The sequence below is a fragment of the Diuraphis noxia genome, unplaced genomic scaffold, assembly GCF_037042655.1.
Source record: "Diuraphis noxia isolate RWA-SAM2 unplaced genomic scaffold, SU_Dnox_SAM2 contig0003, whole genome shotgun sequence".
Classification (NCBI taxonomy): Eukaryota; Metazoa; Arthropoda; class Insecta; order Hemiptera; family Aphididae; genus Diuraphis; species Diuraphis noxia.
Window position 1 is genome coordinate 24,222,706 of NW_028301713.1, and position 19,711 is coordinate 24,242,416.

At 27.5% G+C, this 19,711-nt stretch overlaps 3 protein-coding genes and 1 long non-coding RNA gene across 4 annotated transcripts; all 4 read right to left on the reverse strand.

Moving 5' to 3' along the window:
* Positions 1–326: 326 nt before the first annotated feature.
* On the reverse strand, positions 327–1,805 carry LOC149057087 (uncharacterized). The gene is made up of 6 exons (XM_089224462.1): positions 1,787–1,805; positions 1,505–1,606; positions 1,275–1,421; positions 967–1,187; positions 739–904; positions 327–433 (listed from the first exon to the last, which is right to left on the reverse strand). The coding sequence occupies exons 2-6, from the start codon at positions 1,602–1,604 to the stop codon at positions 342–344; spliced, it is 726 nt and encodes a 241-aa protein (XP_089080588.1). The 5' UTR covers positions 1,605–1,606; positions 1,787–1,805; the 3' UTR covers positions 327–341.
* Positions 1,806–2,215: 410 nt separating this feature from the next.
* On the reverse strand, positions 2,216–2,791 carry LOC149057088 (uncharacterized). Its single transcript, XR_016191132.1, has 3 exons — positions 2,616–2,791; positions 2,384–2,548; positions 2,216–2,233 (listed from the first exon to the last, which is right to left on the reverse strand). It is a non-coding gene; the product is annotated as an uncharacterized LOC149057088 (long non-coding RNA).
* A 71-nt stretch (positions 2,792–2,862) lies between these two features.
* On the reverse strand, positions 2,863–7,327 carry LOC149057089 (uncharacterized). Its single transcript, XM_089224461.1, has 2 exons — positions 7,147–7,327; positions 2,863–5,019 (listed from the first exon to the last, which is right to left on the reverse strand). Exon 2 carries the CDS (start codon positions 4,991–4,993, stop codon positions 2,906–2,908), a length of 2,088 nt encoding a protein of 695 aa, XP_089080587.1. The 5' UTR covers positions 4,994–5,019; positions 7,147–7,327; the 3' UTR covers positions 2,863–2,905.
* Positions 5,015–10,137, reverse strand: LOC149057090 (uncharacterized). The gene is made up of 6 exons (XM_089223284.1): positions 10,014–10,137; positions 9,831–9,908; positions 9,643–9,720; positions 9,452–9,529; positions 7,442–8,422; positions 5,015–5,019 (listed from the first exon to the last, which is right to left on the reverse strand). Exons 1-6 carry the CDS (start codon positions 10,135–10,137, stop codon positions 5,015–5,017), a joined length of 1,344 nt encoding a protein of 447 aa, XP_089079410.1.
* Positions 10,138–19,711: the final 9,574 nt, after the last annotated feature.

The window sequence follows — 19,711 nt, forward strand, 5'->3', positions numbered from 1 at the left end:
TTAGTACCTATGTTAAATTAATATTATTTAGTTCATTTAAAAACCTGTCAACAGAATATTTTAAATATTTATTTGGACTCTTCAAAGAGATACAATCTTATAACTAATGTTAATTGATCAATTTATTTGTGCATAATCTGCCTATAGATTTCTAACAATACTGGGTGTTTTGTTGATTTTAAGAAACAATAAACATTTCATATTTAATATTTATAAGCAATTTTTTTTTAATTTATAGTGCAATATTAACTAGCTAAAAATTAAATGAGATAGACATTTATACTGTTACAATATTTAATTTATTATAATATTAAATAAATAGATATATATATATATATATATCATTTTCTTTTAGGGGCTTGTTTCAGCCAATCACTGATATAACTTTTTATTGATAATATGGAATCATCGGGAAACATATCTTTAACGGCTTCTGTAAAAACAAAATAAAATCATTTGTTAATCATATTAGTTTTAAAATAAATAGCACTCATTTTGAACATCAATAATATTATAACAATTTTATCAAGTTGTTGGCTACCTATATTGAACTATCATCACAACGTTTCCTCCATACTCTGCGTGCACAAAGAAAAATGGGAAAACTTACAGGGAATAGAGTATATAACATTATAGCAATGTTTTTCAATTTTACTAAAAATATATTAATAATAAAATAAATGGTATATTTAATATTGAATGTAAACTAGAATTTGATTTTTTTTTTCATTTACCTACCAATTAAAATTTTAGAAATTTCTAGACGACCAAAAGCCAATTTATCTCCTCTTCTTCCCTCCATATTGATTTTTTCTGCTATTCTATTGTCTACAGTTAACTTCATCATAAGGTACGTAGTACGTTTAGCATCGAATGATTTTCCATGTCTACGTAACATATACCCCTATACAAAAAAGTAGACACTTATAGTTCACTGACATTTTCTTAAATAAATAATGACTCAACTAATATTTTTTTTTGTTCTGCATCCTCCTCGAGCTTGTTCAATTCTTCCAAATCTGCGACGGGTACTTTGAGTAGTGACAAATCATATGAATTTGAACTTGTGGTTGTTGATTGATGAATTCTTATTTTATCTACTATTTCCATAAGTGTTTCTTGATTTTTATTGACATCAACTTTAATAATATCTATCCCTTTCTGTATATTTGACATATTTCTAGAAACTTAATTAAAAATATGATGTCAGGTAAGTTTTAAATATTTTTATATTACATTTTTGTGGATATGAAAATGTATAATGAAATAATTACCATTCATAAGAACATGGCCTAAGTGCTGAATACTGTTCATTACATCTGATATAGTAATAATTTGTGAATTTTCGATACCACCAACTTTATTAGCACCACCATCTGCATTACTTATAATTGAGTCGTTATAATTGAGTTTTGTGTTAGCTTTAAAAATAATATTACAAATTAAATCATTTAAGACAGTATTACAGTAATTTATCAGCTCAATAATTATTAATTCAACTTACATATTTCATCTGTGTCAAAATCGATCTGGGTTAACTGGATTTTATTTTCTGACATCATACCAGTAGAAGTAATAAAGTGGTTTTCATTCATATTAAACATACCTAAACACAATATAATGTAATGATATTATTTATACACTATTAATTTGTGATAAAAAGACATCTAGTAAAATAATACTAGATTACTTATATTGTTTTACCATTCCTACATCAAAGAATGAGTGAATTCAATTTAAAAATCATAATTAACATTAGTAAAATTAGTACATTATCAAGACTAACTTAAAATAACTCGGCAATATGTAACAGGTAATGCACATTAGCACAAATTATTTCCATATAAAATATACAATATATTATATGACAATAAAAATTACTTTTAGGCACCGGAGCAACATTTTATTGTAACATTTTATTTGAAAATAAGAATTGACTTGTATTACTGTCTTCTGAGCTAGACCGGGTTTGCACTACAATTCATCACAAAAAAATTAATTAATACAAATATGAGTAAATTAAAAGTAAAATGTAATGTTGAAAATTAACCCACTCAAAATACGTCCTTTTTGTTTTAAGTTCTTTGTTAAATTACTTTCATCTATAACAATCAAAGAATCATCAAAGTGTTTTTTTTAAAATCTTTTTCTTGGCTGTTGTGTTATATCTTCTAGTTCTGTGGTGCTGGTATCACAAAATGAAGTCAATTTTTTTTCCCTTCTGAATATGATTCTACAATAAACATATTACACATTATAATAAAATATATTCAATAGTCTATATATTTCTATAACATACGGAAAAACTTTTTAGGAACACAGAAATGTATTTTCCACAAACTGGAAGGTTGCTTTTGTGATGCAGACAATTTTGATACATTACCATGCATGGGCCAATGACATTTAAATTGTTTTTCAGATTGATCTGCATTGATCCAGCTGCAAGGTACTAGTTCGACCGATTGCTCATCAATAAACTCAACTATGACAAACTTATTTTTTTTTAAATTTTCTATTGTAGCCAAATATTTGCCTTCAATACAAGAATCTGTAAATTATACAAATTAATTAATTAATAAGAATCTGAATTTAAAATAGATTAATAACTATTTTACCAGCTATGTTCAATAGTTTGCCACTTCTTTTTGTCCAATTTCTGTCTACGATAGCATAATTATTAGCTTCTTTTACTGCTTCAACTAGTGGCCAGTAAAATGTATAATTGTTACCTATAAATGGGGTGTTGTTCTCATTATCACATTTCAACCATGTTATTGGAATACAAATTATGTTGTTCTCTGAGGCTAAAACAACAGCATATATTTGAGGATTCATTCTAAAACCAATAAAATAAATTATATTAATTTCTAAATTTTAACATTTGTTTAAAAATATGTCAACCTTTTTAATCAGCAATATGAAGAAATGAACACACATAGTAACTAGATGTAATATTTAAATCTTCTGATTTGGGAAAATAACAAGCTTTAAACTGAATACTATTGAGATCATACAATTCTAGTTCACTTAAGATATTACTGCACTCCATCATCCCAACAGCAGTTGAAGGACATGGAATTTCATAAATAGGGATTACATATTCAAATCGTAAACAAACTAGAAATACTTGACCATTTATAGACAATATGTTTTTAACAATACAAACTTTTCCATCATTCACAACTACACAGTCATCTTTTTTTTTACTTCGACGTTTTGAATTGGAAACTCTTAAGGTAAATTTTTTAGTCATTAAAATAGAATATTGAATGACTGATCCACTAGGCAAATTATTTGGAAGTGGTCCAAAATAATGGTGACCGTCTAAAGCCGGATAATTAATTAAAGATGAATTAACGTCAGAACTCTTGCAGTGCCATTCTTCACTGATACGATTATATAGCTGAACTAATGGAAATCGTCCAGGTTTCACTATCTTTTTCAAATGTTGGAGGTAATTTTCATACGGAAATGATGAGAATTGATCAACAACTCCATATTTCTTAGCATCATTTGCTAAATGAATAACTGAATGTACATTATACGATGCATTACCTCTTCCATAAATAATACAAAATGTTTTTAAAAAATGTTTCAGTAGATCACTTGCAAAATCATTTTGATCATGAACTGTATTAGGACATGCTAAAATTCGCATAGCTATGTTTAAAAACAAAAAATTGTTGTAGACAGGTGTACTCAAAATATTTTTAAAAATAAAAGGTCCTGTATAAAAAAGAATTTGTCGGAGTTCAGTTGCTTTGAATGTGTTAAAATTATTAAGATCAACAGGAACCCGAGCAAAATCAGAGGATAGCCATTTGGCAACAACTTTCATTCGACTATTAATAGAGAATATTTGATCTCTAGATAAGCGAACAGAACCACAGGAACCCAAACTTCGTGAACCCTTAACAAGACAATTTATTATTTTCTTCATAATACCGAGGCAACACAAGTGCATATAATCTAATGGAGTACATGACACTGGTCCAAAGTTTGGTATGTTTTGTAATGGAGACTCTCCTATGTGATGTTCTTCGTTTGAATGTTGAATAAATGAATTGTCAGTGCGCAATGGTGCAGTCCAATCAGGAAAACATACACTATTGTTTAAATGAATGCCTTCTACTTCACATTTTTCACATGCATAATAACCAGTATGACCCTTAATTTGTTTTACAAATGCTCGAGCCGGGGCATCAGCAATTATTCCTTTTAGAGTAATAGATACTGTTGTATGTCCAATTGTAATACCATTCCGTAATAGATCATTAAGTTCTTCAATGAAAAGATTAAGATACTCAAAAACATTACTTGGTTTTTTAGTACCAAAATAAGCTCCAATAATAAAAGGCTTAACACATTGTTGTATACAAACACCACACAATATTGGCCAGAATGATTGACCTCTTTTATCAATTGGTAAACCGTCTATATTGAACCATAATTCAAGTACTGATTGTTGACGCATATAATAATTCACACTATGCAAATATTTTAATCCTTTACAAATTCCAAAATGAATGTACTCTCCTCCTGCTATTTGATCAATATTCACTTTACCAGATAAAGGAGTATAAAGAAGTGTTCTATAATCTGAAGGAAGATCTTGTAAGGATGCAATATCCTTAACAGATTTAAGTAATTTTAATAAAACAGAAGTTTTACTTCTTGAAAGTCTTGATGAAATAATAAAAGATGCCAATTTTGATTGAAATGTAGAATTATTGGAGCCATGAGCAAAAACGTTTAATTCAGTGAAAGATTGATTTTCAACATTGTTATTAAATTCAGTGAAAGATTGATTTTCAACATTGTTATTACCTTCAGTAGAGCTCAAACTACTGAGAAACACAGTTTTAGGTGAATTTTGAACCACTAAAGTATCAACACTAGACAATGAGACTGGAACATGTACACTTTGTTTTTCTCGCCGCCTTTTAGAACTCTTGGTCAAACTATAACTGGGTTTATACGCATGTTTTGGCATGTTTTTAGCATTTACCCAAGGTTAGTCTAGAATTTACAAAAAATTAAATTAAATACTATTGAATGCCAAGATAATGGTGCTTTTTTATTTGTTTTATGGTGTTTGAAAATACAATGATGTTTTCTCTCATCATTAATATTGATGTAAAAATAAAAAAGGTAGGTATTGGTAATATATTTTTTTCTGTATAGGCAAATAGTTTAAATATTTTAATTATCCTAAAATATCTATGAATACCTAATTTGTTTTAATTTCTTTAGGGTACTTAACTAATTATTGATAAAAAATTATCTTATAACAATTTAGGTATACAGCATAATTAAATAAACAAATACTAGGTAAATAAGTTTTTAATTTAAGCGACACTAATGTATAACCAATTGGTTCATATGTCATATCAATTACTACATTTATGCATGTACATTATCAAATTGCATAGTTTAATTTAATTAAAATCTCCAGTTGTTTTTTCCCTAACAAAAATTTAATTACTGTACCTACCTACTAAGTGTTTATTAAAAAAGTGTATTATATAATTTTTAATATACATAATATTAGGTAAACGTTTGAAATATTTTAACCATTTATATTTACTTAAACAAAGACCTAACCTGACCATAGGTTACTATGTTATTCCCCCTAACCTAGGGGGAATGCCAGGTATGCAGCTGCATACCCTAAACACAGAGCCTTGTTTCCAGACGTACCAAAGATAAATAAAAATCAATACTAACAATATTTGGTTTTAAAACATGAAACTATAACAAAACAAATTTAAGTCAACTTGGTCGCTAAAATGCTTCACATTTGGTGTCTATGGTTAAAATATTTTGATAAACATAGTATTTTTGAATAATTTAGTAGCATACTAAATAAGTTTGATGTGATATCAGTCACAAGTGACGTGAGCAATCATTTTCTAAATTAACTTTAGTGAAATCCAAACTATGAAGTGCCTCCTATGCTTCAAGGAAGATTAAATAACTTAATTTTTTTAACTGCTATGAAAGTAAACCCCAAAGACATCATTGATCATTTCAAAAACTCTACCCAATGGTGTTATGATCAATAATATAATTTTTGTTTAATTTATTTTTTTGTTTATTATTTATGTGACTATGTTTTTGTTTATTTATACAAGTTATAAAATATGGTTCTATGTATTGCTCAAACCATTTTAAGTTTTATTAATTTTTATTTAGTCATTCAATTTCAAAAATTACATATTTAATTAAATATAGTCAGACATTTCAATATTTGTGTATATTTTTTCACCAGAATTTTACATGCTTAAAATAACTTTCAGGGGGTGCCAGTGGCAACTTTCTCCATACCCTGAAAAAAAGGGCTGCGCACGCCTATGCACCTAACCATGAGTAGTACTGTGGAGTGTGGACTTAAACCTAGCTATCATCATTGGCGCAAATAGGTGGGGGCTTGGAGGGACTTAGTCACCCTGTTCAAAAGTCGGTAATTAGTACTGAGCATATATAATTTTTAGAAAATATTTAAGGAGGAACTTTAGTCCCCCCAAAATAATTTGTCTATTTGCACCTATGGCTATCATTACAATAATAAACATTTAAACATTATTAATTAAAAGCACAATAAATAGCTGGTATTATAGGTACAATAAATTTATATTATTACCTATATTAATATTTTTTTTCATAATTTTCATAAATTTTTTTACTGATTATTAATCTAAAATCATATTTGATAAATCCTTTTGTACCTACGACTTCGCTGGTATGATTACCTGGACACATACTATTCATTAATTTCGATATTAATCGAAACTATACAAATATAGGTACCTAATATATTATTTTAATAGTAATTATTCCGAAAATGTATAAACAATAAAATAACGCCGAAATATATATTAGGTATACACCGAGGTATACACTATACACTAAAAGATTATATGTGCAATTAAAATCGTAAAATAAGCCATTTAGATAACAAATACATATTGCCATATTGGCTAAATGTTGAATATCAATGATTATTGTGGATATGTATCTACGGTTTATTATTTGAAAAAAATATTATGTTAGCGACATCGCAATTCGCGTGTACGCAATACTATGTAAAACTATAATGCACTGTAACTAGGTACCTATAATATTACAGTTTATAAAAGTTTTTACCTTATTTGAGTCGGTATTTTCGTTGACTGGATACGTAAACAATAGTCACTATAAATGTAGTCTGTAGACGTAAAACTGTGAACAGTGGATGCATAGACGTGAAGATGACAGATGTGTACAAATCGCAATGGAAAATGGAAATGTCGGTGTGTTTCTCCGTGTCGGGTGCATGTAAGATGTGTAAACGGCCAATGGCAGGGGTGGATAGGTAGTATTTTTGTTACAGGGAAATTTTTTAAGGGGGCCCAAACTGAAAAAAATTTCTGCATATTTGCTGCGCCGTCAGTAGCATTACCAACACACTTTTTAGGATCCAAGTTCAAACTATTAAAAACCTTCAAAATTAATTCAACCATATCAATTCCTTTACTAGAAGTACATTTGACCATACCAACTAGTCTTTCGTGAATATTAGTGCCACTGACATAACGAATAATAACCGAACATTGATCAACAACAGATATATCTTGAGTTGTGTCCAGTTGAATGGTATACATACCGGCCTTTAAAATTTCTTCAGACATTAAAAATTTGATTTTTTGACAGATAGCTTCAATAATATAATTAATAGTGGTTTTTGACAAAAGTGTAATAACCCCACCTCCTTGAGAAGAACCTTTGTTGTGACTCTTAGTACTCTTTTTTATAACCTTGTCTAAGTGACATTTTATAACTTCATCATATTTACTTAGCAGGAGAATAATTTCCAAAAAATTGCCATGGTCCAAAGAGGTATCATTTAATGTATAAGCGGCTTCATTATTTCTATTGCGATAGCTAAGTCCTCTTTTTCCTATTAATTTTATGACATCTATAATACGATGCATTATCTGTCTTGTATTTTCAACCTGTTTTCTTCTTAAAGAACTTTGGCCATACACCAATAGAGAATCAACAGATGCAAACTTTGTTTTCATAAAATGAGCATCAACATTGTATCTATGAATTGCAGAGTCCTCGTGGTTTTGAATACGTACATACACATGTTTCCAATCACTAAAACCTCGTATGAATACTCCAGAATCACGTCCATATGCAATACATATGCAACAAAAGAGAGCTTTATCTTTGGTACTGTAAGATAACCATTTTCTATAACTACCATTCTTTCGTTTATATGCTTTGTCTGCAGTAAATGGAATTTCGTTAGTTGGTTGATGTGGATGAAATAACCAATACATGGCATTATTAGTTGAATCTGGTTTTTTGAAAAAAGTATCAACAATACTTTGTTCCACAGAGTGTTCACTATTAGAATTGGAAACTTCAGGTTTATCTGTAAAATCAATAACAATTTTGAATGTTATAAAAAAATTATACTAAATTAACATTAACATATTAAATATTATTTTGTAAAACAATCAAAGTTAGGTAATAATAATTACCTAATCTAACAATTATTCCCGGATAAATGATATCAAAGTATAAAAACTGAAATTAAGTTTGCAAATTTAGAGAATTAAAAAAAAAATGAAAAGGGGAACACGGGCGCCCGCAGGCAAACACTTTTCAAGGAGCAAATAAAAAATTTGAAATAAATGATACTATATAAATTCATATTACAGACTAGGTACAGTTTGTAATGTCCTAGTTCTTAAACTAAAGAAAACTATTCTATTATTTAATCAAATTGATAATTGTTTTGATAGCAGTAGGTAATTAAAGTTTTAATAATTTAATTTAAAATATTTTGCAAATTTAGAAAATTAAAAAAGAAAATGAGAAGGGGTGCATGGGAGCCCGCAGGCAAAAACTTTTCAAGGAGCAAAAAAATAAATTTAGAAAATATAATACTGTAAAAATACACACTACATACTGCAATTTCTAATGTCCTAGTCCTTAAACAAATAAAATTATTAATAATAATGAAATAAGTTAATGTATACTGAATATTCAGAGAGAAAAATTATATCAAAGTGTAAAATCTGGAATTAAAAATTTTTGCAAATTTAGAGAATTAAAAAAAAAAATATGAAGGGGAACACGGGCGCCCGCAGGCAAAAGCTTTTCAAGGAGCAAAAAAAAAAATTTAGAAATATTTTATACTATATAAATACACATTACAGGCTGCAGTTTGTAATGTCCTAGTTCATGAACCAAATAAAATATTAATATTAATGAGACGAGTTATTGTAGACTGGGTATTCAGAGGGAAAAATGATATCAAAGTATACAATCTGATATTGAAAAATTTTGCAAATTTAGAAAATTAAAAAAGAAAATGAGAAGAAGAAAAAATTATACTAAATTAACATTTACATATTAAATATTATTTTGTAAAACAATCAAAGTTAATAATAATTACCTAATCTAACAATTGGAACTTCTAAATTAATATGTTCCATTAAATGTTCACTATTAGAATTGGAAACTTCAGGTTTATCTATAAAATCAATAAAAATTTTTAACGTTATAAAAAAATAACACTAAAATACTAAATTAACATTTACATATTAATTAATATAATTTTGTAAAACAATCAAAGTTAATAATTACCTAATTTTAAAATTGGACCTTCTAAATTTATATGTTCCATAGAATGTTCACCATTAGAATTGGAAACTTCAGGTTTATCTGTAAAATCAATAACAATTTTGAATGTTATAAAAAAATTATACTAAAATAAAACATTTACATATTATTAAATATTATTTTGTAAAACAATCAAAGTTAATAATAATTACCTAATCTAACAATTGGAACTTCTAAATTAATATGTTCCATTAAATGTTCACTATTAGAATTGGAAACTTCAGGTTTATCTATAAAATCAATACAAATTTTTAATGTTATAAAAAAATAATACTAAATTAACATTTACTTATTAATTAATATTATTTTGTAAAATAATCAAAGTTAATAATTACCTAATTTTAAAATTGGACCTTCTAAATTAATTTGTTTCACAGAATGTTCTCTATTGGAATTGGAAACTTTAGTTTCATCTATACAATTAATAGTAAAGCATATAGTATATATAGACTTTATCATTATAATAACAAAAAAATAATTGTATGTTTATAGTACATATTGTATAGGTAGGTAGTTTTAAAAATGTTTATAATTTTTAAAATAATTTTATATTATAGTAGTGCACTAGTGCATGATGTACTTTAAGTCCAAAATAACTTAAGAAATAAAAAATAACTCATAAATACATAAGCATACAATTTAGCTTTCAGTCTGTAAGTAATTACCTAATTGAAGAAAATAAGTAGATAATTGTTGATAATAATCGAAAATATTTAAATTAATTATTAAATGACAGTTGGCTAAAATTGTGAGTTGTGTAAAACAGATTGTGGGGACACAAGGTAGTGATCCGGTCTATGATGTGTTCATATAATAATTGTTCACCCAAATTTAGAGATCTAGCTCACCATTTGATAGCTATATACATAAGGGGTATGAGGGTGAAATTATTTTATTGTTAACATGTTGATATAACATCATTAAAATCACGGACTATGATTAACAGGACTGGAAACGAACCCTTATCATTTGAACAAGGTCTGTTACGGAAAGTTAATGAGCGATTATAGCGCTATCTATTAGTCATATATTATAAAATTGAGTAAGTCACCGAATACTGCAGTATATGAAGCTGATGAAAAAAGACAAATACAAAATATATAAGTATTTTGTACCATTAAAATATTAAATAAATAAAATATTTTATTAAAACTATTAAATATATAATTTTATTCAAAAACTGGTCATAATTATAATTGCACTTTTTTCTTATAAAATATGTATAATATAAATCTAGATATTTAGTTATTTTTCAACTAATTAAAGCTAATTAATTATTGTTATAAACTTTTCATAGTAATAGTGAATATTTTATATTCATTGTGTTAAATGAACAAACTAATTTCTATATTAAATATTTTGAAATATAAAGTACAAAAATTAACAATGAACAAAAACAAAAAATATAATTTTAAAACTATAATTTGTATAATATAGTAATTATTTAACAATTTTATGATGTAGTTAATTTACTTAATTTTTTTTTTTTTACAAATGTTTTCTTTTGTTGACGATTTTGCATTGCACAATATTGCCGCATTCGCATTCTTACATAATAAACACTTATCGTTTTTACAATTTCTGAAGAATGAATATCACATGGAAATGTTATTGTATAGTTCTCTAAAATATAATTTAGAGTAATTGTATACATATTATAAAAAAATAGCTATTCATCTTTTGTTTATTTTTAGCACCATACACAAAGATTATATTTTTAGAACAGACTTTTTAGTCCGTAATTTTTAAACAATTCAGTTGTGTAAACAATAATCAAATAGCCAGGGAAATAGTATTTTTCAATGTAAACAACTACTAGTTAGTTAATTAATTTAATATTCTAATTAATATTTTTAATTTAATTTAATATTAGGTTTGTTCACAATTAACTAGGAGATGGCGCTACAATCGCTCGTTGACCATCCGTAACAAATGTGGATCATATCATTATACTGTGCACTATTGTTCGTTTCCAGTCCTGTTAATCATAGTCCGTGATTAAAATTACATTACTTTGATAATAAAAAATAACCATGGATCAATTCAATATTTTATATCTGATTACTCAATTAATTGTACGGACTAAAATTTTAGTCTGTGATTAAATGTTAATAAATAAAATATTCAAAGAAGATATTATTAACTAAAAATTAGGATATTAACATAGGTATTTAAGCATAATCGTTTAAAATTCGAACTTACCTTTTGAATAAATTAATTTCATTTGTTTTTTATTATTTGCACATTGCATCAATAATTCTCTTTTTTTTTCTTGGCGTTTTTTTGAACCGGATTTATATTTTCGTTTATTATTCATTATTAATATATAAGTAAGTATTACCAACAAACAAAATAAACTCCAATAACATCAATAAACATCAATAATGACAAAATACAGAGTCAACGCGCACGACGAAACTGTTGACACTCGACGTCTCGACTTCATAATAAAATTGAACATGGATACGATAATCGGTCTAATCGGATAATGGATAACACAATAATAATACATCGTATCTTGTTATTTGTACATTGTTTAAAAATAGATATTAAATACCCAATCATTTCTGAAAAATGGTATTTCATATCAGTAAAGACTATAGAACGTGCGGTGTTCGCGGACGGCGGTCGGTCGGATATTTCGGTTTTCGATTAACAATAAAGATTTAAAATACTATTAATAATATCTATATAAATATTTATATAATATTGTGTTAAATATCTGTGAGCAAATTATTGATTTGTCGTGGACTGTGGTAATGTGTTATTATCATATTGTTAAAAACAACAGTAATAATAATTTATAGTTATAAATTTAAATTATTTCTATTTGGTGAATATTATGTTATACGAAAAAAAAATGTTTAGACCCGAGTGGGCCCCGATATAAATATAGACCGGGGGCCTACAGGGAAAATACCTTTTTCCCTATGGGCCTATCCACCCCTGGCCAATGGCTATAATTACGGTTTAGTCGGTACTTGGTATAGCGATCGGCGGTGGTGGGAACGCCGATTCACAGATAACAAAGTTTCTATCACGTAAGCGCGTTTAAAAATTATATTGATTATTAATGGAATTACCCAGTCGTTTCAGGCATCCGTGTTTTGGCTATTATATATTTAGCTATAGGTTGGTTGTGGCTTTGAACAGTTTATACACCACGGCAGTAATTACTCAATTATAATACAATTAATACTACTCAATTAATTGACGATTCCGTCACTCGGTTAAACAAATTTGTTGTTAATTTATTTTAAACTTAAGAGGATGTCAGCGCACTATTCGTTTTCTCTCTCTGGCCCATGCGCAACATAGACATAACGCGCTTACGCAAAATCATTTTTTCTATGCGTTTAAGTAGTCTTAGAGTAAAGTCACCTATTATAAAAAAGATATAGAGAATAATATTTTTGAAGGAATGACATATTGATTTTATATTTTATTATTATTTGACTTAGTATTCCACTTTCAAAATAAATAAATAAATGTTGTAAATTTAAATGATGTTTAAATTGATTTGAGACAATATTTAGACAAATCGATATGTCATTCCCTCAAAAGTATTATTAACTATCTTTTTTGTAATAGGTGACTCTAATCTAAGATTACTAAGATAACTAAGATTACTTAAACGCAAAGAAAAAGTGATTTTTCGTAAATGCGTTTTGTCTATATGTTGCGCGTGGGCCAGAGAAAGAAAACTAATAGTGCGCTGACATCCTCTTAAAAAATACAAATCTATACTCCGTTTCAACTTTCAGCAAGAAATAAAGAATATATTAATCTTTTTTCTATATAGAAAAATATAAATAATAATATATCATATGATATACCGTTTTCGCGACTGGTTACGTCGGCGGCGCGCATCCTCCACCAAGAACCCCGCACGGTTCGCGACGTTCGCGCTACCACCGTCAGCATATACAGCCGGTTCCAATTAGTACAATATACGTGTTTATACTCTCGCGCTAACCGTTGTTTACAAATAAACTATAAAGTTATTTGAAATCGGTGTATGCTCATCGGACAGTTTTGATCGGTGACCGTCAGATGCGCGAAAGTGGTATATTATTCTCTTTTGAAACAGAGTATATAAATATATAATTATAGATAGAATTAGCTGGTAGGTAATCCTGGTATATTTGCCCTCTGTAACTGTTAGCAAATTTTAATTGTTTTGTAAATAATCTTACGTATGATTCTAGAATTCTAAGCTTATGTGAAGCCTGTGAAGGGTGAATATTCAATTTTAAACTATTAATAAAGGTTAAATAAATTATAACAATTCGAATGGTTAACGAGAATATATTATCTTATATATCAGCCATAGTTAATAGACCCGATAAATACGTATAATGCATGGTAGTTGAAACTACCATGGTACCATATACATCAAGATTCAAGTGATTTAGTAATGTATAGTAAATGTATAACTGTATAAGTAACGGGACTAATAATTTTGGTGAGGACCTTTCGCCCAAAACAATTTCATATTTTTATTCAGATTTAGTAATTTTTTAAATATATATTTATTAAACTAATTAACTTACGTATAGTATATTTGTATATTGTAGTAAAAAATCACAATTAATTAATAAAACAGTACTTATTATATTTTTTTTTTTTTTTTTATTATTTTAAGCTTCGGCAACTATGGCCATTAGCTGTAGTGGTTTTGTTTGTGGGTTGTTTGTTGGGTTGTCGGTAGGGGGAGGAACACGTGTGTGTTGGGTTTGGCAGAATTTTCGATTGGGCACCCGTAGGTATCTGCCATGCCCGGGTGGGGGATGGCGGCAACTTATTATATTTGTTATCCAAAGATTATAAAATACGTTTTATAGATAATGATATAGAAAAAATACATAGTTTTCTAATTTGAATATACAATTTGTCGCCATATACGCAATAAAAAAAAAATTATAGGTATATCTTTTTAATATAAACAATGTTTAAAAAATTGTTTTCTGGATTTTGACTCCTCACATTGTCTTATAAGTGTATTATAACATGTAATGAAATATTTATTGTAAAGTCACACTCTTTAGAAAGTATTGATATTGATGTCATTATGTCAATCTTATTGATTCATATATATATATATATTTATTTAGCAAAGACCATAATAATTGTGTTCCGGGAATAAAGTATTTAAGTCTTTTTTCATATGATATAAATTTGAAATTCGTAATAAGGTTTTATTTATTTGATGATGCCATTTTTGTTTAAATATAAAAAATGAGTCGACACATTGTGGCCCCTTTCAACCTGAGGCCCGGGGCTATAGCCCCCCCCCCTTTATCTAGCCTCGACTTTACTTACAACGAAATTACATTTATCAATGCTAACCATCAACGTAAGTTCGACCCAATGTCCCAATGGCAGCTATCTTAACATAATTAGAGAGAAGATTTAGGTTTACTTAACAGTCAATATTTTGACAACAAAATTACCAACAAATATTTTACACAAAAAAAATGTATGTATATACGTATCGTCAACGTAAAATATACGTTAATAGTTGCCTACATTTCAACGTAAGTTCAACCAACCAATAATAACCGTACGATCAACGTAGAATAAACGTAATTTTATCACGAAAAATGTACGAATATGTATATACGTTTCGTCAACGTAAAATATACGTTAATAGTTTCCTACATTTCAACGTAAGTTCAACCAACCAATAATAACCGTACGATCAACGTAGAATAAACGTAATTTTATCACGAAAAATGTACGAATATGTATATACGTTTCGTCAACGTAAAATATACGTTAATAGTTGCCTACATTTCAACGTAAGTTCAACCAACCAATAATAACCGTACGATCAACGTAGAATAAACGTAATTTTATCACGAAAAATGTACGAATATGTATATACGTTTCGTCAACGTAAAATATACGTTAATAGTTGCCTACATTTCAACGTAAGTTGAACCAACCAATAATAACCGTACGATCAACGTAGAATAAACGTAATTTTATCACGAAAAATGTACGAATATGTATATACGTTTCGTCAACGTAAAATATACGTTAATAGTTGCCTACATTTCAACGTAAGTTGAACCAACCAATAATAACCGTACGATCAACGTAGAATAAACGTAATTTTATCACGAAAAATGTACGAATATGTATATACGTTTCGTCAACGTAAAATATACGTTAATAGTTGCCTACATTTCAACGTAAGTTGAACCAACCAATAATAACCGTACGATCAACGTAGAATAAACGTAATTTTATCACGAAAAATGTACGAATATGTTTATACGTTTCGTCAACGTAAAATATACGTTAATAGTTGCCTACATTTCAACGTAAGTTCAACCAACCAATAATAACCGTACGATCAACGTAGAATAAACGTAATTTTATCACGAAAAATGTACGAATATGTATATACGTTTCGTCAACGTAAAATATACGTTAATAGTTGCCTACATTTCAACGTAAGTTGAACCAACCAATAATAACCGTACGATCAACGTAGAATAAACGTAATTTTATCACGAAAAATGTACGAATATGTATATACGTTTCGTCAACGTAAAATATACGTATTTCAACGTATATTATACCGTTATTATACGAATTATTTCTACGTATATACATACACCAAAGTTATCCTTATTATACACGTATATTATACGTGCTATGTTTACTGGGTAAGTTCAATTAAAGACACTAATTTTTTTATACCTCATAATAATTGAAAATATTTTTTCCTATACGTTAACATTGTGTAAACAGTTACAGACAATAAATGCTGATTTGGTCGAAGCATGTAATCATGTAGATGATGTGTTAGCAATATTGGACGAAATGAGAGAAAATAAATATAAACATTTTTCAGACATGTTTTCTGTTGCTGTAATAATGATGAATAAAAATAAAGAAGAAATAGATTTTCCTCGTTTTGCTAATAGACAAACACAGAGTAATAATTTGCCCGCTAATAGCTCTAGAGTATTACAAACTTATCATTTTTTTGCCATTTCTTGACTATATAAGAATACAGCATTCTGAAAAATTTCAGAAACACAAATTTTTAATAAAATCATTACAACAAATTCCACAATAGTGAAGAAATGAATGACTGTGTACCTACAGTTGTATTCCCGGATATTGACAGAACCTGTTTTCAAAGCTGAATTTTCAATATGGAAATCAAAGTGGCTTAAAGAAGAGTCACGCCCTAATACAGCAATTGAAGGGCTTGACAATTGTAACATACTTTTGTTTCCAAACATATGGAAACTTTTACAAGGTTTAGCCACTATGTCAACAGCGACACCAGAAAGAACATTTTCTTCTTTAAAAAAATTGAAAACGTATCTTAGGAACTCGACTGGTGAAACTCGTCTCAACGGATTAGCATAATTAAATACACAGGGAAATAAAATATGTTGATCCAGAAGAGGTGCTAAATCGATTTGCAAAACAGTCGAGGAGAATGATGTTACTTTGAAAAATTCTGGTTTGTTGTAAATTTAATTTAAAAAATGTTGTTAAATACCTATAGTATAAATAAAAATAAAAACTTATGTATTTGGAATAATGAGGTTTATTTATTCTTGTATTATTGGTACCTTAAACAATGATATGGTTATATTAAATTAAAATTCATAATGTTGTAGTTTTATATTATAATGAAACCTCCCCCCCCCCCAAAAAAAAAAAAAAAATAATGAATCCTGGATACGGCCATGGTTGGACATCTGGCAACCACAAAAGGTTTATGCCCATCACTATACATTTTGTTTATTCAAATTTTAGTGTACAGTCGATTGTCATAAGTTGTTCTTAATTCAATGAAAACCATAGTGGCATAGATTTGAGTGAACAAATCCAAAAAAACTATAGATGAATTGCACCTTGAAGGCAAAACAGAGTTGGCCGTCTCTCACAATGCTGGTAATATAAAAATGCATTAGGTTTACTTAAATTAAAACACTTGGGATGCTTTGCTCATACTTTAAATCTAGTTATTTAACCGGATCTTATAATAAAAAATGATCGTATTGATGAAGTTAAGGCCATCGTTACATCGCAGAAGTACAGTACCTAGCATATAATAAGGCCAAAACTTATCAAATAAATAATGGGATAGATAAACCAAAAAATTACTCCGACATGTTCAGACCTGGTGGAATTCTACATGTTATATGTTAAATCTCTATATTGAACTAGAAAATCCTATAATGGGGACATTATGTTTGTTTGATAAGGCACCTCAGAACAATTTTAAATTAAGATAAGAAAAATTAATTTTAATCTGTCATTTTTAGTATTTAAGTGATTTAAATATTAAATAAAGTTGAAGACGAAAGTATTAAATATGGAACATTTTTAAGGGATTAGTACATGAATGTAGAATTCATAATAATTTTGGAGCACATTGTCTTGAGAAAACGGACATGAAAATCAGGTTTCTATTTTAAATTCCACAAATTATATTACACCCAGCTTTAATTTTACTCTATATTTGCAATTATCAATTATAAATGTAAAACATGTTATGTTAAAATTAAATTAATTTCTCATTGTCTTGAGGTTAGAACTCAGAACTGAAAGCTGTAATTAATATTTATGACTAAGTTAGACTGGTTGGTAAGCTAAAAGTTAACTGCAGCATAAATAATAATTATACAGTACCTAGTATAATAGTATTGCACATATTATAACATAAATTATAATTATTAAAATTACAATCCAATAAATTCATATACCTATATAAGCATTGAGTATTGACAATACTAAAATCAAATAAACATTTTTTATTTCCAATGTTCCTTTATTTTATTTTGTAGGGTTTTACTTTATAAACCAACAAATATATTTTTAACTCGGACACATCTAATATAAAATATCTTGGGTAGGTAATTCCACAAATGTATATCCTTACTTAATTTTCAGATAATATGTCATTATTAATAATATTGGATATTTTTTTTTAAATATGAACACAACTAAATCATTATTGTGATGACACTATTTCCTTCTAAATTAATGTGTACCAATCTTTTAAGAGAATATAATATAGTGATATATCGTCACTTCAGTTTGTTTCTATTATACAGAAAAATATTAATCTGATATATTTTTTTTTAATGATGTGATATCTCCATTTATTGAATTAGTTGTATTTTCTGATGTTTTTCTGTATTGATTATTCAGAATATTTTACTTATAGATTATTCCAATAGACCATGATTTATTTGAAATTTGTGTAACATTTAATTTTTTTTAGGATGAGATAAATGTGTATAAATTGATTCCATTAAATTAAACATGTTTCTTGCATTCTTAAATATCATAAAAATTAAATCTATAAAGTTTTATCAAGAAATAAACCCTTATGATACAACTGATAGAAATTTTAAAATATAACTAAATTCATATAAAAACATGTGAAAATATTATTTTAACATTATTTTATTGGCTATATTTTTTGAATACAGAATGTATTTTAAATTTTTATATAACTTGTATTTGTATAATATACATATAAATAACATCTCTTATTTTTATGATTTACCTTTTAAAAGTTTAATAACACTGATATCTTATAAAAATAAATTAATGAGTGATTTCTTATAACATTGTTCATAATAAAATTTGAACACAATCATTTTTATATTTATCTTGTAGTTCGAACGATATATTAATATGTACAAACATACTTAAAGCTATAAAACATAGTTAGAGACTAATAAATATTTACAAAGTTATAATGATACAATTTTTTTTTTTAACATAATATAATATAGGTGTATGCTGACATTAATTTTAGATGATTTATGATACATTTATGAGGCTCACTACTCGTTAGTAAAATTTCTATAGAAGCGCATACAAAGCTACCTAAGAGATTATCTTATAGGTATACCTTATGATACAACTAATAGAAGTTTAAAAGTGTAACTAAATTCATATGAAATGAGGTAACTTGAGCCATATTAAAAATATTATTCTCACAATTGACACAATTTAACATTATGTTATTAACTATATTTTTTCA

Excerpts from the sequence above, each read along its gene's own strand:
- LOC149057087 (XM_089224462.1), bottom strand. The coding sequence starts at position 1,604 with ATGTTTAATATGAATGAAAACCACTTTATTACTTCTACTGGTATGATG. Across the intron at positions 1,188-1,274 it reads AGGCCATGTTCTTATGAATG|TTTCTAGAAATATGTCAAAT; the intron begins GTAATTATTTCA and ends TTTTTAATTAAG. Across the intron at positions 434-738 it reads AATTTCTAAAATTTTAATTG|AAGCCGTTAAAGATATGTTT; the intron begins GTAGGTAAATGA and ends TTGTTTTTACAG.
- LOC149057089 (XM_089224461.1), bottom strand. The coding sequence starts at position 4,993 with ATGCCAAAACATGCGTATAAACCCAGTTATAGTTTGACCAAGAGTTCT.
- LOC149057090 (XM_089223284.1), bottom strand. The coding sequence starts at position 10,137 with ATGATAAAGTCTATATATACTATATGCTTTACTATTAATTGTATAGAT. Across the intron at positions 9,909-10,013 it reads AGGTCCAATTTTAAAATTAG|ATAAACCTGAAGTTTCCAAT; the intron begins GTAATTATTAAC and ends TTGATTTTATAG. Across the intron at positions 8,423-9,451 it reads AGTTCCAATTGTTAGATTAG|ATAAACCTGAAGTTTCCAAT; the intron begins GTAATTATTATT and ends TTGATTTTACAG.